At 37.9% G+C, this 25776-nt stretch overlaps 1 protein-coding gene across 4 annotated transcripts; it reads left to right on the top strand.

Moving 5' to 3' along the window:
• LOC127791891 (GBF-interacting protein 1-like) lies at window positions 1-24637 on the top strand. 4 transcript variants are annotated; one of them, XM_052322058.1, is made up of 11 exons: window positions 1-530; window positions 1737-1780; window positions 6453-6558; window positions 18045-18174; window positions 18340-18761; window positions 18885-19070; window positions 19545-19929; window positions 21042-21342; window positions 21585-21746; window positions 22669-23148; window positions 23755-24637. In XM_052322058.1, the coding sequence occupies exons 1-11, from the start codon at window positions 371-373 to the stop codon at window positions 24046-24048; spliced, it is 2670 nt and encodes an 889-aa protein (XP_052178018.1). In that variant the 5' UTR covers window positions 1-370; the 3' UTR covers window positions 24049-24637. The 4 variants fall into 4 exon arrangements, with proteins under 4 accessions (XP_052178018.1, XP_052178021.1, XP_052178020.1 ...); XM_052322061.1 differs by having other exon boundaries at window positions 2-530; window positions 18891-19070; XM_052322060.1 differs by having other exon boundaries at window positions 3-530; window positions 21045-21342.
• Window positions 24638-25776: the final 1139 nt, after the last annotated feature.

Below are 25776 nucleotides of genomic sequence, written 5' to 3' on the forward strand. Positions count from 1 at the left end.
ATTAGAAAAAGAAAATTGGGGAGAGAAAGAAAGAAGGAAGAAAGAACCAAAAAGCCCTACTCTTCAAAGCACTCATTTGCTTCTCTCTCTCTCTCTCTCTCTCTCTATTCTCTCTCTCTCTCCCCGAGCTTGAAAATTAGATCAAAATTCAAAACCCCTCCAAGTCTCTGTGTGTGTGTGTGTGTGTCTCTCTCCTTCCTTCCGTTCTTCGCCGTCCCATTCATCAGAAAAACAAATCCGTGTCCATCTCACAACAATCTATTTCCATCTCCCTGAATTTCTCTCCGTCTTCTATCCATCTATATTTATACATATATATATATTTGGAGCAATTTGGATATCTACTAAGGGGTGATCGTGCGTTCTGAAGATGAGCAGCGGGGATAAGGATTCGATCCCGAACAATGTTCGCAAGATGGTGCAGAACATCAAGGAGATCGCGGATAGTCACAGTGACGAGGAGATTTATGCAATGCTCAAGGAATGTTCCATGGATCCCAACGAAACAGCCCAGAAGCTCCTGCTGGAGGGTATTTCGTTTTCTCTTCATTTTTTTGAATCATTTCTCAGCTTCGTTTGGCTTTTTTCTGTGTTTTTTGTGGGGTTGATCCTGATCTCCGTCTTGGTGGGCTATGATCTGCGTTTGGTGGGTTTTGTTGATTAGGGCTGTTTGTTTGGGGATTCGACTCTATTGGGTTTTATTAGGTGTGGTGGCTCAGTTTTGTTTTTTTAATTCCCTCTAATGGCTTTCCACTGTTGAAATACTTTTTCTGGAAGTGATGTTTCCTGTTTTCCTCATTATTGAAAAAGTGAGATATGCAATCAATTTAATCCGCGTAGCTATTATAATTGTTCCAGGACTATAACTTGTTTTGAGCTGAATATATGATACAAAGGTTGACATTCGACTCTCACCTAGTTGCCATCATTATTGTGTTTTTCAGGTTGAGTCTATGTTTTCTTTTGTCTTCTTTTTCACATTTGATGCTACTCTTAGAAAGCCTGGGAAGTATCATTACACTAGAGCATACATTTGTCTTGAATTATCGGTTAACACGGGTACTTTAGTTTAGATCTTTTCAAGTTGTTGATTAAGGCATTCAAAGTGATCACATGAAGAAGGCAACCGGGATTGTTTCTAGGACTTCCTTAGTGGCCCTTGTATGCGTTGCTAAGTTATTTGTAGTTATTAAAGACTACGAGTTCACTCTGACCTACAAGTGAAGCAGCTGTAATATTCCTCTTTGACTGTCTATGGGCGCAAGCTTTCCAAGTTTTCCTGCTTCAGGCTCTTGGTGGTCCAGAATTTGTAGACACAAGCTTTATTTTTTAGACAACAGCTGAACGTTAAATTTGGCATAAGATAAAGCTGTATTATTGTTTCCTATGTGCTCAGGGAGGGCATTTTTCTGACTGCTCTTACTCAAGTCTCCCCTGTTTTGAGCACTGGTTGAGTGATTTTATTGACTTGTTTATTTATAATAGTTTTAAGCAATTAAATGTTTCTTGTGGATCATTGATGGATTACTATGTATGGAGCTCATTCTACAAGAACACCCTGTGCATTACTTTAATTTTCCGTACTTTTGTCTATTTAAACATCAATTGATCTAGCTAGCTTTAGTTGGAAGGAGATCTTTGAACTCAAGATTTCCTATTGTACATTGAGAATCCTCTTTTGTAATTTTTATTTTTATCATTCAATTCCATATACCAAGTGTATAATTGTTTTGCAGATAAATTTCATGAGGTCAAGAGGAAACGTGACAGGAAAAAAGAGGTAACATTTTTTTTAATGATTTTGCAGTGGCACTGTAAATGTTGAAGTTTATATTGATGCATTCACTAGAGCTTTTCCATCTATACGACAACATATCAAGCCTTAATTCCACTAGATGGATTGGCTATATGGATATTAGTTTGTTAATCATCTCTATATATGACCATAAATTCTGTAAGACCATTATGATGCATAGCTTCTTAAGAGTTTTTAACCAAGTTTTTCTTAGTTTACCTCTTTTTTTGAAAGCTTCTTCTATTCCACTCACTCTCCTTAGAGGAGCATTTATCGGTCTTATCACAAAATGGAACCATCTTAATCATATCTCATGCTTTTTATCTTCAATTGGAGTGCCACTTTGACCTTATGATGTATCATATCATTTTTAATTGTATCCTTTTATGATGGGCTGCACATCTTCTATAACATCCTCATTTTTATTATGCTCTTATTTTACACACATTGCTGCTTTATTGACTAACGTTTCATATCATACAACAAAATTGGTCTTATAGTTGTTTAATAAAAATGCTTGTTTAACTTTAGTGGAAATTTTGAATCACACATTGAATGCAATTCTTCATTTTAACTATCTTGCTTAATTCTAAGAAAACATCCTTAATAATTTCTCTATCTTTTTTTGAGGATTGATACCAAATATCTGAATTCATATTTTCTTAGAATTAATCTTCAAGTCTCACTATAACGTCATCCACATTTATATTTTTACAAAGTGACATTTGTTATATTCAATTTTTGATACGCTCAACTTAAAGTGTTTAGACTTTGAAGTATCTCCCAATATCTTAACTTTGGCTATTCATGTCTTTTCTCCCCATCTTATCCACCAAGGCAATGTCATCTACAAATAGCATGCATTCAAGCATCTATGCTTGGATGCATTTAGCGAGTTCGTCCATCGTTAGGAAAGAGATAAGGGCTTGGTATGAATCCTTGATGCAATTTAGTTGTAATTGAAAAGAACTTTGTGTCTACCCTACATTTCTAACACATGTTTTTAATCCATGCTACATGTCTTTAGTAACTTTTTGTGTAAGTAATTCAAACTCCTTTTCTCTCTAAAACCATTTATAAGACTTTTTGGGGGACTTAGTCACAAGATTTTTCTTAATCTATTAATGTCATGTATATATATTTTTTGGTTTATCTTTAGACTTTCGCATTAATAGTCTTAGCATGTATATAGTTTTGATTGTTTCAGGTATGAAACCAAATTGGGTTTCAAACACCTTGGGTTTTTTTCTTAACCTTTGCTCAGTCACCCTCTCCCAAAGTTTCATAGTGTTAATCATTAGCTCGATCCTTCAATAATTTCTATTATTTTTAATATTTTATTCGCTATTATAAAAAGATAGGCACTATAATAGTTCTGATTTTCTATTCATCATGTACCCTATTCAATTTAAGAATCTCGTTAAATAATTCCATTAACCACAAAATGTCTCCTTTTCCCATGTATTTCATGCTTCTATTGGGATATTATTTAGTCTAGCGACTGCATTACTTCTCATCTTTTTTATAGATTTCTTCATTTCTTTTGAACAAATACAATAACAACAATGTATCAAACCTTGAACCCACTATATGTGGGGTTAGCTGCATGGTTTCTCTAATTATTTCTATCTATGGCCTTATATTCTATAAGACCTTTATAACTCATATCATACTCAAGAGTCTCCCATCAACTTCATCTAGGTCTTCCTCTACCTCGTTTGCTAAAAACTTGTTCCCTTTTATTCTATCCACTCTTCTCATAGGAGCCTCTATTGATCTTCTTCTCATATGACCAAACCATCTTAATGTGTTTTCTATGTTTTATCTTTGACAAGAACCACTCCGACCTAACCACCGATAACCTTATTTCTAATTTTATCTTTTCTTGTATTACTTCATATCAATTGTAACATCCTCATTTCTAGTACATTTATTGAGAGTAAAATGATAATATAAAAGATAAAGTTAGCCATCTGTCTAATAGCTTAAGCTTTTTAGAGGGATAGTGGTTAATAATTTAACATGGTATAAGAGTAGGCAAAGGCCCCGAGTTTAAAACTGACCACTAGCCCAATATTTAAATTGTTGCACATGTTTGGACTAATTATGCAGTGAAGTTTGGTCACATGTGAGAGGGTGTGTTGAGAGTAAAAAATGATAATATAAAATATATACATATTTTTTGTAAATAAGAAATTCATTAAACAATATAAAAGATAAAGTTACCCCTCTATCTAATAGTTTAAGCCTTTAGATGAAATGGTTGCTAGCAATTCAACAACATTCATATTTTGCACATGTTGGGGTGCCTTATTGCTTAATATTTTGTGCCATACAACAAAGTTGATCTTATAACATTTTTATAATTCTTGTATTTTTTCAGAATTACTATGATACCCTAAGGTGATATTTGTTTATACACATTCATGGAATAGCTTTGAGAAATGCTCCCTGCATCTCGCTTGGATTGTCCCCTAATTTACTTGTAGCTTTTAGTAATCATCTTTTATACACTTTATTTGGCTCAAAGCCCCCTTGTTCTTTTTCTTGAATCACATAAATATCTATAATTAATTTGATTCTTAAATCACCTTAATGACATTTTTCAAAATTGAAGAGTGGTTTTGGATAGAGCAACCATGCATCAAATCCATCTTCAAGCACACGTTTGTGTGTCCATTTGGGTATGAATTTATTATTTCAAGATTCTCTAGTTATGTTCTTTTATTTATTCAGCCTTTTTTCGTGGAGTGGCATGAAGGTGGTTTTCTTTGTAATAAATGCACAAATGTGACTTGACCGTGTTAGGTATGGACCGTATGGTTTTCATGTTCCCCATGAATTTTAGTGAGGGTAGATACAACAACTATCACAAGCTTAGTCCTACTAGATGGGGTTGGCTACATGAATTCTAGACCTCCATGCATATCTATCCTTGCTCATATGCTTTGTAAGGCCATTATATGAACTGTCATACCGAAGAGTTTCCTGTGAAGTTTTCTTTGATCTTCCTCTTCCTTCTTTTGCTACAAATTTCCTCCATTTGCCTCATAGGTGTTTCTATCGGTCTTCTTCTCATATGTCTTTACCATCTTAATTGTGATTGTCACTTCTTATCTTCAATAGACACTACTCTAACCTTATTACATATAATTTCGTTTTCTATTTTGTTTTTCTTATATGGATGTAGATGCACATGCATTGTAACATGCTTATCTTAGGTCCATGCATATTGTGCACATATTGTGCTAAACTGCTAACATTCTGAGTCATACCATAAAAGTGGTCTTATAACCATATGATAAAACTTGGTGTGATGTTTTGCATTGAGTATTAAGGATCTAGAAGGAAGAGATAGAGAGATCCCAGTTGGATCCCTTGCGGTAGGCCATTAGTGACTGTTTAGTGCTTTTAATGGTGATTTTTAGTTGAGGGTATTTTAGGTATTGTTATATTTTTAATTCCCTTGATGTAACTGTCCTATTGCCTATATATAGGGGGCTTGAGTTAGTGCTTAGGGTATCATTCATTTTTTTCAGAAAGCTCTCTGTTGTAAACGAGTCGAGTGTTGTGTGTTGAGAGGAAAGGCTTTGTGTCAAGAAAAGTTCTTTGTAATCTCAAGAGAGAACAATGTACTCGTGTGTGAGAGGAAGTCTGGGAACTCTTGTATCTGATTTCATTCATATTGGATTGCTCTTGGTATTGCTAGATGTAGTACTGATTCTTTCAGTTCGAACTAGGATAAATTCTCGGTGTTCTTCATGTGGTTTGATTGTTCTAACTCTATTCTTTACAATTCTTTACTTTTTGTTTACATTGTGTGATTGTGCTGGTGAGTGAGAGTGTAAAGAGTGTTATATTTGTTGACTTCTTGGGTGAATTAATAGACTGCCAGTGCTCCCAATTGTAACACTTTGTTTTACCCTTGAAAAGGATTTTATGATTGGATCATTCATTACTACATGATTATATTTTACTTGGTTGATTGTAGAATGATTTTGTCTTTGTGCATGCAAAAATCCCACTGGGATCTTGAATTTTTCTCTTCATTCCGGTGTAACAATGCTGCTAATTGGCCATAGCTGATGTAGACCACATGCAATATTTTATTGAATTGCTTTAACTACCATGCTCAGTTGTATGATTATTTGCAGAATTTTTTACCTTTAAGTTGTCTCTGATCTTGATCAGCTGTTACAGAATCTGAACTATATTTATTTGACCTGGTATTGGTGCTGGGCTTACCGAGACTATTATCATGCTAAATTCAACATGTGAAAGCTAAATTCTAGGATAACTAGAAGCAGGATTATTGTTAGTGCACTTGCTTGAATGAGACACAGATTTTGATCTTGCATTTTAATATGTTTGTATTATGGTTGCTATGAAACTATTTTGTTTAGGCCTAAGAGGAGTTTCCTCTCATTTTTGTAAGTTTGATTTTTAGGTTAAGCCTAAATCAATTTCTGGAATTAATAGAGAATTTTTTGTGGTTGTCATTGCAAAGGACTTTGTGTTTTGTGTTGATTCTCTTCTTTTCTGTGCCAGCCCATACTTCAATTATAAATATTAGAAGAGAATTTATTTATTGTTGGCCTATGTTTAGTACTTCATAAATTATTTGGTCTTTTTTTTGTGTGTGTTTATACTTGTGCAGAACTTGAGCAACAAAGAATCAGCAGAATCAAGGTGGAGACCTGGTACGCAAACACGGGGGAGTAAGGGTGGGCGGCCCAACTATTTTCCTCGTTATGCAGGGAATGGTAATTCACAATTCGGATGTGATTGTCTGTCCAGAAATACTGGAGTTAGATTTTGTTTTTCTTTTTTAGAATCTTGTTGCCTTTTCATGTCATTGCTGGTGTAAACCTACCTTTTGTAGGGGAAAATGTACGAAAGAATCTGTTGTTTGTTGGTGTTGCTGCTATAAATCTAGAGTTTGTCAATATCTTCCAAGTTTAAACAGCCAATACCAAATTGTTTCCAAGTCCAAAATTTTTCATACGTCAGGGAAAATTTCCTTGAGTTTTATGTATGGATAAATTTTCTATAAGCCAATAACAAATGATTATTTTTGAACAAACATGAACAATTCAATTAATTGTAAAATGATTTTTTCTCGTCTTGCATTAAACTCAAGATGGGTATATATACACAAGATCTCCTTAAAAGATATCTCCTAAAATACATGGATAAATACAGAAAAAACAAATTCAAACTAGACTTGAATGATAAAGATAATCAAAGAAATTTTGAACTTGTTGAACTGATCGTTTCCTATTTTTTCTGGAACTGCTTCATCTCTTATCTCTTATTTGAACTGTTTTATCTCTTTTACCTCTTATCACTTTAGTTTGTATATCTCTTCTCTAACACTCTCCCTCAAGATGATGAATATATATCTATCATTCCCAACTTGCTTCTAATTGTTTCAAATTCTTGTCTGGACATAGTCTTTGTAAGGATATCTGCTTCCTGAGACTTAGTAGGAAAATAAGAAAGACTAATACCTCCATTTTCGATTTCTTGCTTGATAAAATACCGGTCAATTCTTATATGTTTCGTTCGGTTATGTTGCACCGGGTTATTCACAATATTGATTGCTAACTTGCTATCATAGTATAGCCTAATTGGAGTTGATACATATATGTTTATGTCCTTCATTAGTTTCTCAAGCTAGATTACCTCACATATACCTTGAGCAATAGTTCAATATTCCGCTTTTGCACTGCTATGGGCCACCACAGTTTGTTTTTTGCTTCTCCATGTAACTAGGTTATCCCATAATTTTGTGCAATAGTCGGATGTAGACTTGTTGTCTTCAATAGAACCAACCCAATCTGTATCTGCGTATCCCATAATTCCTCTGTCTTCACTCTTTTTAAATAATAGCCCTTTCTTTGGTGTTCTCTTAAGATACTCGAGGATGTGACATGCAACATCAAGATGTCTTTTAGTGGGAGAATGCATAAATTGACTTATCATACTCACAACATATGCAATATCGTGACGAGTGAGGGATAGATAGATTAGTTTCCCCACTAAATGTTGATATCTCCCCCTGTCCACTTGATGTTCACGTTTGTCTTCTTCTTTACACTTCCAGTTTGGTTCTAATGGAGTGCTAGTAGGTTTATAGCCAAGTTTGCCTATCTCATTTAAACAATCTAGAGTGTACTTTCTTTCAAAAATGAAAATACCTTCTTTACTTCTAGCCACCTCCATCCCTAGGAAATATCTCACTTTTCTTAGGTCTTTAACCTCAAAAAAATCCTTAGCTAGCTTTTGAGATTCTCTATTTCTTGATTATTATCTTCCGTGATGATAATATCATCCAAATAAACAATCAGAATTGTCTTCTTTCCTTCTGTTGCATGCTTTGTAAATAATGTATCATTAGTTTTCCCTTGTTTGTACCCAAGCTAATTCAAATTGATACTAAATCTTTTAAACCATTCTATAGGAGACTATTTAAGGCCATATAGGTGTTAGATTTCTGATATGACAAGTGAATTCTCAATCACTTGAGAATGGCGAGAGAAAGAAGAGAGAGTTGAGAGAATCAGAGAGAAAGAGAGTACGAGAATTGAGAGGAAAAAGAATTTGAGAGAGAAACTAATTTCCATATTACATTCAACATATGGGATAGGCGTAGATCAGTTGCTTTTATACTGATCTATGGCCTAAATGGGTGCCAAAACGGTTATCTCACCCACTTGCTTAACAACTTGCTTGGCGGCATGCTAGAACATTCCTCTAGCTATGCTTATCCGTGGGCCTTTATTTACACAAGGTCTCAACCTACTAAATCCAGGCCTACAGCCTATTACATTGGTCCAACATTTAACTAACATAACAATCCCCCTCTCCCTAAAGCATTTCTTGTCCTCAAGAAATGTGTAAGAGACTAGTAGCATTTGGAAATTGTCGGAGAAGGTCTAGGAGGTACTCCTAAGTGTTGTTGTCCTTGTGGAGAGATGACCATTTGACTGGGACCTAGATGATGGGGGCTTCATTTCTACGGATTACTCTTTTTCTAGGATGGCTGAGGGCACGACATCCTCATTTTCTTCTCTGGCCATGGGAGGCAGTGAGGTACTAAATCTCTGTGTACCTATAGCCTTCTTGAGGAGGGTGATGTGGAACACTGGATGCATCTGTGTTCCCTCTAGTAGTTGTAACCTGTAAGCCACTGTCCCTATTTTCTCTACTATGGGAAATGGCCCATAGTACTTAGGGCTTAGCTTGTTGATGGGACAAGGCCTTGAGATGCTGTTGACCAAGCTTTAGGTAGACCTCCTCCCCCACTGAGAATACTCGTTCACTCCTTTTCTTGTCAGCCATCTGCTTCATGCGGTTTTGTGCCTTGGTCAATTTCGTTTTCACTAATCTCATAACCTCCTGTCTTTGTTGCAAGTAGGTTCCCACAGCCGCCACAATAGAGTGCCTGGCCAGAGCTGGTAGGAGCCTTGGTTTATAGCTATAGGGGGCCTCAAATGGTGTCATCTGGATGGAGCTGTGGAAAGTTGAGTTGTACCACCATTGGGCAACTACCAACCATTTGTGCCATCCCTTAGGTTGTAGGAAACTGAAACACCTTAAGTGTAGCTCCACGGATTGATTTGCCTTTTCTGTTTGGCCATTAGTTTCAGGGTGATAGGCCATAAACATCAATAACTTAGTGCCTAGCAACCTCATCAACTTCTTCCAAGATAAGTTGGTAAATATTCGATCCCTGTCTAAAACTATGGACTGTGGTATGCCATGCAGCTTCACCACACTATCCATGAATATCCTTGCTACTTTTTGTGCTGTGAACGGGTGAGATAAGCCAATAAAGTGGCTGAATTTAGAGAACCTGTCCACCACCACCATAATGCAGTCCTTCCCTTCTGATCGTGGAAGGCCCTTTACAAAATCCATAATGACGTTAGTCTATGCTTGGTTCGTTAGTGGTAGGGGTTGTAGAAGGCCTGGATGAGCCACTGTCTTATGCTTACATCTTCTGCACACATCACACCTTATCACATAGTCCTAAACATACTTCTTTAGTTGAGGCCAAAAGAATACTTGCTATACCCGCCTATAGGTGTTTTGAATGCCAGAATGCCCTCCAATGGGAGACCCATGAAGTGCATGTAGGATTTTGCCCTTAAACTCTTCACTGTCCCCAATGATTAGTCTTCCTTTATACTAGATCACTCCATTGTTTAGTGAGTAATCTGGCTTGCTATTGGCATCCACACTCAGTTGTTTCAATAACCCCTTGGCTCATTCTCCTTGTTGATAGCTGTTGGTCACTTCTTGTAGCCAATCTGGGACTACTACTGAAATGGTTTCACAAACTCCCTCTTCTTGGCAGTGAGACAAAGCATCTGCTACTGTATTTTCTTTTCCTTTCATGAATTGGATTACATAATCCAATCCCATAAGCTTGGCCATGCCCTTCTTCTGGCGTTGGGTGTGCAACCTCTGTTGTTGTAAGAATTTGAGGCTTTCATGGTCTGTTTTTATAATGAATTTTCCCCCTTCTAGATAGTGTCGCCACTTTTTTATTGCGATGAGGACCACCATTAGTTCCTTCTCGTAAATGCTGAGGCCTTGGTGTCTAGGGGCCAGGGATTGGCTTAGGAAGGCCAGTGGCTTGCCATCCTGGGAAAGAACTGCCCCTATTCCATGGTTGCTAGCATCAGTCTCTAGCATGAATGGCCTACTGAAATCGGGTAGACCTGGTACTGGAACTTCACTTAGGGCTCTTTTCAGCTTCTCAAAAACTTTCTCCGCTTGAGGGTTCCATTTAAAATTATCCTTATTCAGCATCTTAGTTAGCAGTTTGCTTATTGTTCCATAGTTCCTTACAAACCTCCGGTGGTATCCCGTAAGCCCTAGGAACCCTCTCAATGCCCTGATGTTGGGGGGTTTTGGCCATGCCACTACTGCCTTAATCTTCTTGGGATCTGTCCCTACTCCAACCCTTGAGATGATATGCCCCAAGTATTCCACTTCTTTTTGTGTGAAAACACACTTTGACCTCTTGATATACAGTTTATTGAACCTCAAGATCTTGAATGTAGCCCTAAGGTGGTCTAAGTGTTGGTCAAAAGAGGGGCTGTAAACCAAGATGTCATAAAAGAAAGCTAGCACAAACTTTTAGAGGTAAGGCTCAAAGATTTGGTTCATGAGGGCTTGAAATATGGCTGGTGCATTGGTTAGGTCGAAGGGCATGACAATGAATTCAAAGTAGCCATGGTGCGTTTTGAAGGCTGTATTGGAAATGTCGTTAGGATCCACCCTAATTTGATGGTATCCCGACCTTAGGTCCAGCTTAGAGAAAACAAAAGCATGTTTAAGTTCATCCAAAAGGTTCTCAATGATAGGAAATGAGGAATTTATCTTTAATGGTAATGGCGTTGAGCTATTTATAATCGATATAGAACCGCCATGCACCATCATTTTTCTTAACCAATAGGACGGGGGAAGCAAATGGACTATGGTTGGGCTAGATTACAGATTGGGTTAGCATATCCTTGACAAGATTCTCGATTTCAAATTTGAGTTTTGGGGGGTATCGATAGGACCTAATGTTCATTGGTTCAATATTAGGTACAAAGGGTATGGTGTGGTCCAAGGATCTTTGAGAGGGGGGGGGGGGGGGGGGAAGGGTTTTAGGCTCTACAAACAGATCTTGGTATTCAATTAAAAGTATATCAAGGACAACCAATTCATGTACTTGCCAAGTGGCTGCGAGTGAGGAGTCTTCCTGTTGAGATCTTCCTTTAGCCTTTAATTCCAAGTGTCCAGTAGCCTCAATTGAGAATAGTTGGGCTACTTGTGACATCTTTTTCTTAAACAACCTTTGCAACTTTTTCCCTTGATCATCTTGCATGCTCCCACTTCCATATTTCCCTACAATACTACCCTCCTTCCATCCTTCTCGAGGGTAACCTCCATTTTGTTAAAATCAAAGCTGATTGGACTTACTTCCCTCATCCAATCAACCTCGAGAACAATGTGGCATCCCCCTAACTTCAGCAACCTTAGGTCAGCCTGATAGTCCCCCCTTGCATTTCCTAGCAAAATCCCAGGCACACTGATTTGCTGATGACCCTGCTCCCATTAGCCACAGTTACAGATAGTGGTTGGGTGCTAGCTAATGACCACTTCATCTTTTTAGCCGTGCCCTCGTCTATGAAACTGTGGGTACTTCACTGTCAATTAAGACCATGAGAGTGCTATCTTGGACCTTACCCTCCACTTTTATAATCTTGCTGTTGGCCATTTATGTTAGTTGAATGTTGGACCAATGTCATAGGCTGTAGGCCTGGATTTAGTAGGCTGAGGCCTTGTGTAAATAAAGGCCCACGGATAAGCATAGCCAGAGGAATGTTCTAGCATGCTACCGGGCAAGTTGTTAAGCAAGTGGGTGGGATAATCGTCCTTCATTTCTCAAGCCTTTCACAAAGTCCTCTGGCGAATTCATCCCAATTATAGGCTTCTCTCACCCCAGACTAGCCTTGAAACCATATATCTCCTACATCATTTAGGTATGCCGAGGCCAGGTTAACTTTCTGGTCCTCAGCCACCTGGTGGATATTGAAGAACTTCTCGCATCTCCGGATCCACCTTCTTGGCTTAGTCTCATCGAACACTAGTAACTCTAATTTGGGCACTGGAAAATTAGAGTGACCCGAATTCACCACCATTCTTGGTCTCTTCTCCAGTACTCCTTCGCCCATCCCCACCTGATCACCCCCCAATTCAGACGATCCTATTGCCCTATGACTCATGCCTATACTTGGTAGTATTGGATCCAATTGTTCACGAGGGGGAAAGTTCGGGGATATTCTCACATGTGCTTGGTTCAAGAATATTAGCATGAATTGTTGCATTTGATCTCGAACCATGTTGTTATGCTCTCTCATCTCTTCTCTGATCTGGTTTTGCTTATCTCCCCGCAGCTGATCCGCCACAACTTCCAACTTCTTGTCCATCGCTCCGATCGTGTCCTCCATACTTCCTACTCACTGTTGCACCTCGGTCATCGTAGCAGTTACTTGCTGTAACTGCTTCTCCATCTGTTTCATGCAGGTGCCGTCAGCCACAGTATCTCAACCTCTGGGAAATGTCGGCCAAAAAAGTGCTCTGATACCAATTTGTTAGATTCTTGATCTGACAAGTGAATTCTCAATCGCTTGAGAATCGTGAGAGAGAGAGAACAGAGAGTTGAGAGAATCAAAGAGAAAGAGAGAACGAGAATTGAGAGGGAAACTAATTTCCAGATTTCATTTAGCATGTGGGGTAGGTGTAGATCAGTTGCTTTTATACTGATCTATGGCCTAAATGGGCGCAAAAATGGTTATCCCACCCACTTACTTAACAACTTGCCCGGTAGCATGCTAGAACATTCCTCTAGCTATGGTTATCTGTGGGCCTTTATTTACACAAGGCCTCAACCTAGTAAATCCAAGCCTACAACCTATTACATTGGTCCAACATTCAACTAACATAACAATAGGGATTTCTTTAACTTACATACCTTCCTTTCCTTGTCTTCCTTCTCAAAACTAGGAGGTATTCTCATGTAGATTTCCTCTTCTAGTTCACCATTCAAAAATGCATTCTTAATGTCTAGTTGGTGCAATTCCTAGTTTAGATTAGCTACAAGCGAAAGTAAGATGCGTATTGAATTTAACTTGGCTACCAAAGCAAACGTCTCCTCATAGTCTAGTCCATGAGTATGTGTGAAGTCCTAGGTACTAGTCTAGCCTTTATCTGTCAATGCTTCAATTTTACTTATATTTAATTATAAACACCCATTTGTTGTCAATTGCCTTCTTGTTATCAGGTAACCACACAATATCCCATGTATTATTTTTTCCTAGTGCCTGCATTTCATCCATAACTGTTGCCTTCCCTATTGAGTCCTGTACAACACAATATATATCTCTAGGAATCTTGATCTCATCAATACTAGCAATAAATGCCCTGAATTGTGGAGATAATTTTGAATATATCAAGTGGTTAGAGATACGATATTTAACACATGATCTTACCCCTTTTCGAAGAGCTATTGGTATATCTAAATCATCAAATTCTGCAGATACTCCCTTTTCCACACTATCATTCGTTGGACTTGTCTTTGAATTTGACAATGAACCTTACAAGGCCTTCTAGAATAAACCTTGTTGGTTTTTCATGAACCTGTTCTCTCCCTTGATTGGTCACATAGGTTTGGGTAGGGATAGTGACTACTTTAGCTATTTCAGTTCCAATTTCAGTTTGCAGACGAGGGGTACGTGTAGGATGAAAAGTAGGAATTGATGTAGGAAGAGAAATAGTAGGATTCCAATATTGCTCTGTATTGGATATATCTCCCCTGTAGAGAGATATTGGGATAAAGGGGTTGATGCTCAAGAAATGAGACATCACAAGAAACAAGGAATTTTATGTGTAAAGACAATAACATTTGTATCTTTGTTGGGTGGGAGAATAGCCAACAAACACACATTTAAGGGCTTTAGGTTCAAGTTTGGAATGAGAAGGATGATGATTATGAACAAAAGCAACACACCCAACAAACCCTTGTATGATCATCATAGTTTTGAAAGGCGCGAGGCGCAAAGGGTCCTGGAGCCTGAGGCGCGAAGCGCACGAGGCAAGGCGCGCCTTTGCGAAGTGAGGCGCACCTTTTAGAAAAAAAACTCAAAATCTTGTAAAATCATAAAAAACTATCAAATTATCAATAATAACACATGCATATCATTAATGTTTTATTATCTTCAAATTCTAAACTAACAACATCAAAGTTGATTCATTCATCATGCAATGTCTAAACTAGAAACATCATTAAAGTTCAAACTAAAAGTCTCAAACTCAAACAAGTACCAATCATCGTGCAAAGTTCTAAACAAACATATAAACACTACAAGTCCACAATCAATAAAGAAGTTTTAATCATCATCATCATCATACCCTTCACCAAATTGAAAATCATCATCTTACGGTGCCATATTTTGCTCATCCCTGTTATTTTTCTTCTTTTGCATGTACTCTCCAATCTCTTGTTTTATTGATGGAGGACATTTTGGAATAGCTTTAGTATTCTTCACAATCGATAAACACTACAAGTCCACAATCAAGAAAATGTTTTCATTTTAAAAAATGTTATTTTTCTATGTCTGGAAGATTAGCGCATTTTTTCTAAGTCTGGAAGATTAGCGCATTATAAGGAGATATATAAGAAAATGTTTTCATTTTGAAAAACTATCTCCCGGTATTTTAATAGTTAATATTCATTGTTGTTAAAATGATTTTTAATGAATTTTTCAAAAAATAGTAGGTATGTATTTTGGGGGTGGTAAAATCGCTAAATCTTGAGTTTGTACTAAAACCAAAATTCTATTTTTTTATTGTTATGGATTTTGATTTTTTAGATATTTTTATTGAATTCAAATTGGGGGTACTTTCTTATTTACATTTATGTAAGAAAATGTGGACATTTACTTAAACTAAAGAAATGTAAATAAGTTGTGATGTATACATGCTGGAACTGAGAAGAGGGGAGGCTGGAGAGGAGAGGAAGAGAGGATGCAGGCACAGGTTTCATGAGGCGCGCCTCTCGCCTCAGCGCCTCACCTTGCAAGGCGAGGGCCTTGCTAAAACCACCTCGCTTCAGCCCAGGCGAGGCGCCAAACTGGCGCCTTACACCTAGGTGCGCCTTTAATAACTATAATGATCATCCATGAAAGTGATAAACCAATGAGTACTGGTTGGGTTAGATATTCTTGCAGGTTCCTAGATGTCACTATGAATCAAATAGAATGTTTTGGAAGGTTTATAAGAATGAGCAAGATGAGATTGTCTAGTCTGTTTAGCAAGAATACACTGCTCACAATGGAAGAAAAGTCTTTCTTTATTGGTAAAGAGAAGAGGATACAATACTTTAAGATAGTTGAAACTAGGATGCCCTAAACATTTATGCCATAACATTATTTCAGAACCTAAAACAGTAGAAAAAGAGGATTTATTTTGTAACCTAGATCCAGAGGAATTATAAGACCTTGAAATGTAGTAAAGATCATCCCTTTCCTCAGCCCTGGCAATCGTCTTCCCCGAAGATAGGTTGTTCTGAAATTCACAGTGAGATGGAAAAAAAAAGGTCACCATACAATCTATGTCTTTGGTTAGCTTACTCACATATAGTAAATTGCATTTCAAGTTTGGAACTTGTAAAACATATTTTAAGGCTAAGTCTACCAAATATATTAATCTTTGCCCTTTAGCCAAAGATACTATACCATCAGCCATTGAAGCTGTTATATCTCGATCACATGTCTCATAGGTTGATAAGGCATCAATTAAACCTGTCATATGATTTGAGGCACCTATATCTACAATCCAAGAATCTGTAGCGAGTTTTTGAGAAAGTAAAGATGGTTTTGGAGTACCTTGTTTGGCAAGAGATGCTGTTGGTTTAGGAGTTTCTGTAAGATCAGATGGTTTTGATAACCTTGTTTGATTTAGTAACTATTGCAAAAGTTCCAACTGATCTGCAGATAAAGTTAGATTGTTGGACTTTCCAGTTTCTGAATCTGCCATATAGGAGGATTGAGTTGACTTTGATTTTTAAGTTTTCAATTTGCTGGTTTTACCACAGCTTTCTGGTAGGTTTCCCTTGTATGATATGGCTTGTTACAGTGTTCACACCATTGTTTGTCTTTTTGGAACTCACCATGTGGTGGGGTAGTAGCTTTCATCTTTGTGGTAGAAAGAGTTGAATTTTGAGGGCTGACATCGTTGTTAGAAAACACAGATGGATTCAACATCACTTTCTTCCGACTCTCCTCCCATCTTACTTCTACAAAGATCTCTCGTATGGATGGAAAAGGTTTGGCTCCAAGCAGTTTTCTAATTCAGTGTTAGACCATGGAGGAAGTCAAATACTCAATCCTTTTCAAAAATCTTGTTGTATTTTACTCCGTCCTCAGGGCATTCCCAACTAATTGTTAGGACTTGAGGGGTATTTTTATAATAAGAAGAAGAATGGAAGGCAGGAGAGGCGGTTAGAACTAACTAACCTACCTATGAATAAATAAGGGAAGGGTGAAACAGAATGGACAGTTTTTGGAATGAATAACAATTCTCTTCTTTCTCAATTCTCTTCTCTCTTTCTAAATCTGTTCTAACGGAATTTCTCATAAATTCTGATTCAATTCCAGCCTATTTAAGGGGCTGGACACTAATCTCATAGAATAAATTCATCTCCTGCCACAACTTAGTCAAAATATTATAATACTCAGTGACTGAGGGATTACCTTGTCTTGTTGCCTGGATTGCAAATCGGATCTCAAAACACTTTGTAGTGTTCTCCATGTCGAAGTAGATTTCCTGCATTGCTTCCCAAACCCCTTTAGCTGTTTTGTAGAAAAGATCTGTCCTCCCGATCTTTGGCTCCATCGAGTTGATTAACCAAGGCATGACAATGGAATTCTCAGCATCCCAAACACTGTAGGTTGCTGCTTCAATGTTAGGCATAGGTGTTGCTCTTGTAAGATACACAACTTTCCTTTTGCCCTTGATGACTAGCAAAACTGATTGAGACCATTCTCTAAAGTTGGTTCCATTTAGGTTGTGCTGAATAATCTGAAGAGATTGGCTGTCAAGGGATATTGAAATACCTGTGTAGCTCTAACCAGAATGTAGGCAGTGATAGATGTTTCACTAGCTGTCACTGCTGATTGATTTCCAGCCATTACTTGTCAGGCGAGGAAAAAAAAAGGTTTCAGCTACAGGAACCGGTGGCTCTTATACCATGCACAAACTTGAACAATTCAATTAATCATAAAATGGTTTTTCTCATCTTGCATTGAACTCAAGATAAGATCTCCTTAAAAGATATCTCCTAAAATACAGGGATAAATACAGAAAAAACAAATTCAAACTAGACTTGAATAATAGAGATAATCTGAGAAATTTTGAACTTGCTGAACTGCTCTTTTCCTATTTTTTCTGGAACTGCTTCATCTCTTATCTCTTATCTGAACTGCTTTATCTCTTTTACCTCTTATCACTTTAGTTTGTATATCTCTTATCACTTCTGCCCGACAACCTTATCTTCTTGATTTCCGGCAATGAAAGAGATAATTTGAACCTATTTTCTTTAACTTCCCCAACAATTTTCAATATCCCATATGGTTTCAGTTATTATATCGTATGTACGAGTTATCCCCTTATATGTCCTTTTTGTCAGATACTGCTGGTGGCAGAAGCTCTGCTCCTGGAAAGGAAAATGGAATGAATCAAGTTTCAGACAAGGGAGCATTCTCATCTTCTTCTACTTCACAAGAGTCAAAAAGTAAAGAAATTAGTCCTGCAACAAGGTGCTGCTCTCTGCTATGAATGATTGGACAATGTTTGCATTATGTTTTACTTTGCTCTATAGTTCTTTAAAAAGGGCAACAAGTACATTTATCTCTTTAATGAACAAAGTAGTTTTAGATTTGTGGGTGCATGTTTTACAAGGCACTTGTTCTAATGTATTGCAGCTCTCACACCATCACAAGCAATGGTCCAACTGCCATAGCTTCTGAGAGTCTTGGTGTTGTACACGGTGCTCATTTGTCTGTTGGAAGTTTGGTTAACCAGTCTGACGAGGGTTCAACCGTGGACATTAGTAAGTCAGCGGATCCGCCAACTATTCTGTGCCCAGTTAATGCAAAGGAAAGCCATAGTATTGATTTTCAAACTGACAAAGATGGACAAGTCATATCAAGCTTGAGTAACAGCTCAGCTGCTGGGACTAAAGCACCCCCTGCGGTTCATTTCTCAGCTTCAGATCCTGTGTTGATGCCATCTCATGATTCATGGCTATCTGGTGCTGTGGGTACAATTAAACGTGAGGTGGGAAGTCAGCGAGTTACTGCAGAACAGAATTCACTTGTCCAGCCTGAAGGAAAACCAACTGCTGGTTAGAAATTTACACGCCTCTATCAGGAGATTTTTTTTTCTCATGTCATTTTCCAAGTTGACTCTCTCTCTCTTGTTGAACTGGACTGGTAGCTTATGATCTTTTTTTCTCAAATAACTGAAGCAGCAGCTTACGAGGATGGAAGCTCCCTCATGCAAGGAAATACGCCCAACAAGCCTGTGGTTGTTGGAAAGAATAAACATCCAGATTCTGTGCAAGCTGCATCTTCTACTCATGGTGGCTCTTCAGTTATTAGGCCTTCATATAATTACAATTCTCGATTGCAACAAGCAATTGGACCTCAGAAGGGTAAACCATCTCTCTGTTGGATATTGTTGTATGTCAGAAACCTTTTAATGCATTTACTATTACTACTTCCAGCTACTTACCATGGCTGCATGTTATATCGGCAATTTTTTTTATTGTTTGAGCACTCCAACTGAAACTTTTTGCCCCCTGCATTAAAGAGATATCTGGTTTTGTACTTTCATTGGAGTCAGGTGCATCTCTTCTGTTCAGTTTTTTTTATTTATCTTTTGGCTTCCCAGAATTAAGTAGAAGCCATTTTGACATTCACCTAACAGCTCTGAAATAGTCATATAAGTACCAAATGAGAGCAATATATAATTTTTATAAAGTTACAATTATACGTTATCTATGTCAAGAAACCTATGGATATTGTCATATTAAAGATGGTGTTTAATTAGGAGTTGAGCTGCTTTATTACATTCTAGGATGTCATAGTCAGGGGTAACAATTAACTCATGCTCTTCTTGCTGGCAGGGGGTCCTGCTAAGGAGTGGAAACCAAAGCCAACAAACCTAAATATTGCTCAAGGGTCCGGGACAGCTGGTGCATCTGAGGTCCCTACAGCAGTGGAAGCTGTCGCTGAGTCACACCCTGTATCAAGTATCAATGATTCTAGGGAAGCCACTTCAAAATCACACAAGAAGCTTGAGGAGTTGCATATCTCAGATGGTCAACATGTTATAATCCCAAATCATCTTCATGTCCCTGAAGCTGACAAAATTGGTTTTGTTTTTGGAAGTTTTGATGCTAGTTTTAGTTTGGACATAGGACGTAACAACAGCCCTGAGAATGACAGGACCTCTGCACCTGGTTCTGAAACTCCCAAGAGTTTTGAAGAAGTGGCTGAACAGTCCTCAAGGTCTGTAAAATTATTATTTTAATTCTTTTCTTGTTTGATTTGAGTATCAGGTAATTTTGTTTGCTAAAATGGTGATTTTCTGTTGTTCCTTTTATCATTGGATGTAGGAAGTACTAACCATAAACTTTTTTACTGGGACTGAGTTTCTATTCATTTCCTTTTTTATTTTTTGAGATGTACATGTTATGTAAGAGATTCTGGAGAAGAACGCCATGATGCTGCACAAAGTAAAATCCTTTTATGTTCCCACTAAATTTTTGATCTAATGCTTACTAATTTCAAAATTCTAGTTCTCCAAAGAGAATCTACTATCTTGCATCTTTACTGGTTTCAAGAATGAATGTTACCAATTGTTATTATTTCTCTAATTATGGCAATAATAGTGATATACACATGCTGATACATCATCAGCGATCTGAACTGTTGATAGGCACTGAGCAGAAACATGATATGGATATGGGAGACTGGAGTTCCCAGTTTCTTTGTTCTCTTATGGATGGTTAGGGGAATGATTTTCTCTCTCTCTTTTTTTTTGCTTTGGGATTAGCATGGTTTGGTATGTCAATTTATTTTTTCTTTGTGTGCTTGGGGTCAACCTAGTGGGATCGAGGCTTGTGATTATTGTTGTATTTGTGTTGGCTGGTGGGGTTTGGGGTTGTGGTCTGAGAAGGAATTGTGGAGAAATTAGCAAATATTTCTGAGGTGGAACACGTCATGGGATGGTTGCTCAATATGTAAACTAGGCTGTTGGTTATGCCTCACTTCTGTGTACTTCAAAAATTCTGCAATATGCTTCCTTAGCCTGCAGTGGTCAGATCAGATATGGGTTTTCAGGCAAGGACTTGGGTTTTACTATTCAAGTAATTCCTTGTGGTAGATTAATAAATGTGTGTAACTAATAAAGATATGAATTTCTTGTCTTCCTATTGTGCATTTGGCAGATATACGCTGACATTGTTATTATTACCGTTCATGTTTTTATCATTCATATTGCTCTATAATTATTACTCTTGATGAATAATGAGCACTGATGTAGATTCTCTCATGAAACTTCTGAATTTATATTCTTGGATGTTGTATTTTACCTTCTTCACTCATTTTGTTTGATTCAGCAGTCAAAATCAACTGGTGGCTACCGAGGAAGGAGATTATCCTAATAATACCCAATCACCTAGACATGTATCAGAAGATTTATCATCTGGTGAGGGGGGTTTCTCATCCACTGTGGACCATGAGTATAGTGAGTCTAAGCAAGAGACTGTGTTGCCTTCTGGAAGCTATCAGTCTACAACAGTTCATACTTCTCCTAGTTATAGTTTTGGTTTCATGCCACCTGTGGTTGGAGGCCAGATTGCACAATTTGAAAGCTCTGAGTCTCAAACACATGATGTTTCTCGTCTTCCGAGCTTTGTTGTAAGTATTTGATACTCATTCTCCTGCAGTTTGTAAGTTTAGGATCTAGTTTAAATATATTTCATTATTATGTCTGCTATTTTTTCATGTCTGTTTACTGGGGTAAGTTTTTAATTTATGTGGTTCTTTAAATTCAATTTCCTTGTCAGCTTTTCTGGTCATGCAGTCATTATTTTGGGAATGTTTTACTTCTCATTGTACCTCCAACAGTGATTTGGCTATTAAACTTTTTCTGTGTATAGGTTCCACAACCGCTTGATCCAGCCAGCTATTATGCCCAATTTTATAGGTCTGGTGCTGATAGTGATGGCCGCATTTCCCCCTTCCATCCACCTGCAGTTGCGACCAAATACAATGGGAATGTTGCCATGTTATCTCCACAGACTTCTCAGACTGCTCAAGAGGTTTGCACTTCTTGAGAACTTCAGACATTCTGCCACTGTGTAAAGGCATATTGGGGAATCTTGCTAGTTGATGGAAATTATCTTTGCTGAACTCACTAATATCATGACGAGCTTGCTTGATTGTCATGCTAATTCTGTTTATGTGCATCTAACATGTCAGGACTAGTTAATCTGTTGTCTTTGTGTTTGTGCAATATATGCAGGATAACATGTCTCTTCTCTCAGGAAAGAAAAATTGCAAAATATTATTCTTTTTAAAAATGGGGTAATACATGTATTTGCTCCCCAAGTGAATCTCTTATATTGTATGTGTTCTACTGTATTAATAATCTATGAAATTGTTTAAGAGCTCGAAGACAGGTGCCTATTTCCAATAAAACTTGTGTATAGATATAATATGGTTGCGATTTGGCTAGCTAGAGGATTTTGACACATTTGATGGTTCTCTCAGAATATAGCATGATCCTCTGTGGGGCAATGCTAGACTTTCTATTATATTCATGACTGTCATGAGTCAACCTTATGAGGTTATTCACAATAATGTCTCCTTCCCTCTTTTGAGCCTCTCAGGAGGTACTAATTGACTAGGACTAGTGCTCGCTCTGCCTTATTCATGGCCAAAGCAAACCTTCTTAGATCTCCAAACCAATCTCTTTGTTTTGCTCTTTCCTTTATGTTAGTGCTTTTTTTTTTTTTTTGGGGGGGGGGGGGGGGGGGGGGGTTATAAAATGCTTAGCTCCTGTGAGTTATGAATACAGTAGTAAGAAAAAAGAGATCTGCTTTAATTGTTTTGGTTTATCTATAATGTCTTGAGGTTATTCTCATAGTCATTTATTTGCCTATTTTTTTGCCATGTTTCTTAAATATGAATCTTTGAATGCCAGCATGCACTTTTCTCATGCTTATGCTTGTCTGATTGCAGAGCGGGAACCCTTTGGCTACGGCAGCCCCAGCTCTTGTGACTCAGGCTGCTGGGGTCATGCAGAGCTCAATTCCTATGAATCAACAACCTCTTCCTGTATTTCGACAACCAACTGGGTTGCCTATAACCCATTATCCCCCAAATTACATTCCATACGGTCACTATTTCTCCCCCTTTTTTGTTCCTCCTCCAGCCCTCCATCAATTTTTAAGCAACAATGCATTCCCCCAGCAACCGCAGGTTGGCAGCATATATCCAGCTCCAACTGGAGCAGCTACCAAATATCCACTTTCACAATATAAGGCAGGAAGTAATTCTGGAAACTCTACACATGTTGGAGTGCCAAACAGCTATGGACCGTATAGCTCCTTTCCAGCTGGCTATAATCCCAGTTCTTCAGCAGCTGGAAACTCAACTGCCAATGAGGATCTCTCTGCTCCCCAATTCAAGGAAACTAATGTTTACATGACAGGGCAGCAGGTTGGTCTTAGTTGTCCTATATGATCAAGCTTAATCTTTTGTTTTGGTATTGGAAAATTGATTTTTTTTAAAAGTACTTTGACTTCCGTTTTGATGGGACAACATAATAAATCTGTAGAATGTCATTCAAAGTTTTCTTGATACATTCATTTGGAAGTGCAGTGTTATTAGAAAAATGTTTGTGGCATACTGTCTAATACATTTTTAGCTACTATATAATCTTTCTTTTTTTTTTTTTTCATTTTGGTGATTTTGTTTATGGTTTCATGTGTCAAGGAGTTGGACACTTCTTTGTGGCATGAATCCTATATCAGACGTTCTAATGTCTGATTAATTCCAAGTCACACAGCATTTAGAGTATCGGGATGGGAGCAATTACCACTGTCCCCTTTCTAATTTCTAGAAATAGGGAATTAAAAAACAAGAACAACTGGATGCAATGCAAGGTGTTACCTCAGCGGTTCTGTTATTTTTCCACTCTTTTCTTCCTTGCATATGTAAATGTTTGACTAAATACTCACCTCTAAATTCTATAACTACCGAGAGGATACAATTTGGCCCAGCATTTAATAGTTTCCTTTCTTTTTCTGCCTCCTTCTCTGGCAGAGTGAAGGTTCCGCAGTATGGATTGCTACACCAGGTCGTGATATTTCTGGCTTACAGGCTGGTTCTTTCTACAACATTCCTCCTCAGGGTCAAGTGACTTTCACCCCAACGCAGGGCAGCCATGGAACCTTTGCTGGTATCTATCACCCTGCGCAGGCAGTTTCAGCAGCGTCCATTCATCCTCTCCTACCACAATCTCAGACAGTGGCCTCAGCTGTTGATATCGTGGGTCCTACAACCAGTGTGTATCAGCAGCCTCAGCATTCACAAATTAACTGGCCAAATAACTACTGAAGGAGATATCTTTATTTCACAAACTGGCGAAAACAAGAATTGAAAACCCAAACGTTGGGATTGTTAGGAGTCCAACAAATTGAGGCGGAGGAAAACATTGAAAAGGTACAAGATTGGCCTGGAGTGAGTGTAAATCTGTAGATGGATTTTGGAAAAATTGGCCAATGATATCTGCTGATTGCTTGGGTGGGACCATATAGGCGAAATCCTTCTGTAACAGATATTAACCATTTTAAGTTAGTTGAGGCGGTATATGCAGCTCTTCCCTTTATTGCTGGTGGTATGTGCTATTTACCATTCACAATGGAAAGCCTTTGATAATTCCAAACTATACTGGAGTTAAATGTGAGTGTTGAGAAACTTTTTCTGTCGCACTTTCCTGATTTCCCCCTCTTCTTATTTGAGGTTTTTATATAGGACTGTGGAAGGTAAAATTTTAGGTTTTTAGGGAATGTTCCCATTTCTGTTTTGTTGTCTTTTGCTGTCTTACCTGTAAAGTGATCTTTGATAGCAAGAAAAGATGTACTAAACTGTTGTAATCGGTTTTATTATAAGCAAAATCACAACCAATTGTTCCAGTTGATACTGACATATTGTCCGCACTTAGAAAAAGAAATGGGATTATGGAGAATGCTTGTTGAGTCAGAACTTAGACTTTGATATCATGTTTGTAGAATTTTTCTTATTTAAATTTCTGTTGATACTGGAGATTGTAAAATTGTCTTCATGCTAGAAAAAGGGACATCTTCTACTTTATAACAGAGTCTCTTTTCTATTCCTCTAGTTTAAAAGTTTGCTCAATATCCTCTCTAACTCTTTTAACATCTCTTTCTTTCTAGCTGTTTGGATTATTATAGGCTGTATAGATTTGCAGGGTTTTATTTGATTGGGGGGTCAGCAACAAAGTGGTGATAATGAGATGGCTTAGGGGAAGGGAAGAATTTATTTGGGGCAAGGCTGCAGGGTTTTTGGGCACTGTTTCTGAAGGAAATCTAGAGTTTGTTTCCCTATTGGATCGCTGTTATTATAACATAACACATCATTGTAGACTGTTGCAAAGTGGATAAATTTTTGTAGGTTATTCAACGTTGTAATTGTGTTAGAATTGAGTTCAGTTCATTTGATTTGTTTTCCTGTTAACATGGTTTAGATGTTGCCATAAACGGAGATGACTAATGTATTAGTATCCATGTAGCCGACCCATCTAGTGAGATTAAGGCGTGATGCGTTGCTATTATGATACTTGTTTGAATACGCGTCTTTCCCTTTTTCTTTTTTGTTTTTCTTTGGTGTTAATTAGCATGCTGTGCTGGCAGTATTTATTTCTTAAAATCCTGCTGGAAATAGAACATATCTACAAAAGCAAACAGCCAAAATCCACGGCCTGCTTCGGATATCCTAAGCAAAACCCTCTTAGATTTTATCTTCTTCCCGGATTTTGAAAACACTGCCTTCCCATAGTCATTGCATTGGCTCAACAAATAACTCCAAAATGATCGGATTGGTCAGCAGCTTTTTGGATTCATCGTCTGTTGAAGCCTCTGAAATCTTCTCATATTTGATTGTGATGACCCCCCATCTCTTCCCAGTCTTCTAACTGGCCCCTTCCCCATGCTGCACAAACTGTTTGGTGCCCAGAAGCTTGAGCCCGTGTCGCACGGGCACGTTCCCCCGGCGCCAGCCCCAGCCGGGCCCGAAGCGAGGTTGTCGGCCTTGATGATCATCCAT

This window comes from Diospyros lotus, chromosome 15, assembly GCF_014633365.1.
Source record: "Diospyros lotus cultivar Yz01 chromosome 15, ASM1463336v1, whole genome shotgun sequence".
Classification (NCBI taxonomy): Eukaryota; Viridiplantae; Streptophyta; class Magnoliopsida; order Ericales; family Ebenaceae; genus Diospyros; species Diospyros lotus.

What these genes read in the sequence shown, in the direction of transcription:
- LOC127791891 (XM_052322058.1), top strand. Translation starts at nt 371, where the DNA reads ATGAGCAGCGGGGATAAGGATTCGATCCCGAACAATGTTCGCAAGATG. An exon ending in TGAAGGAAAACCAACTGCTG is followed by an intron (nt 18,762 to 18,884) that starts GTTAGAAATTTA and finishes AAATAACTGAAG; the next exon opens with CAGCAGCTTACGAGGATGGA. An exon ending in CTCGTCTTCCGAGCTTTGTT is followed by an intron (nt 21,343 to 21,584) that starts GTAAGTATTTGA and finishes TTCTGTGTATAG; the next exon opens with GTTCCACAACCGCTTGATCC.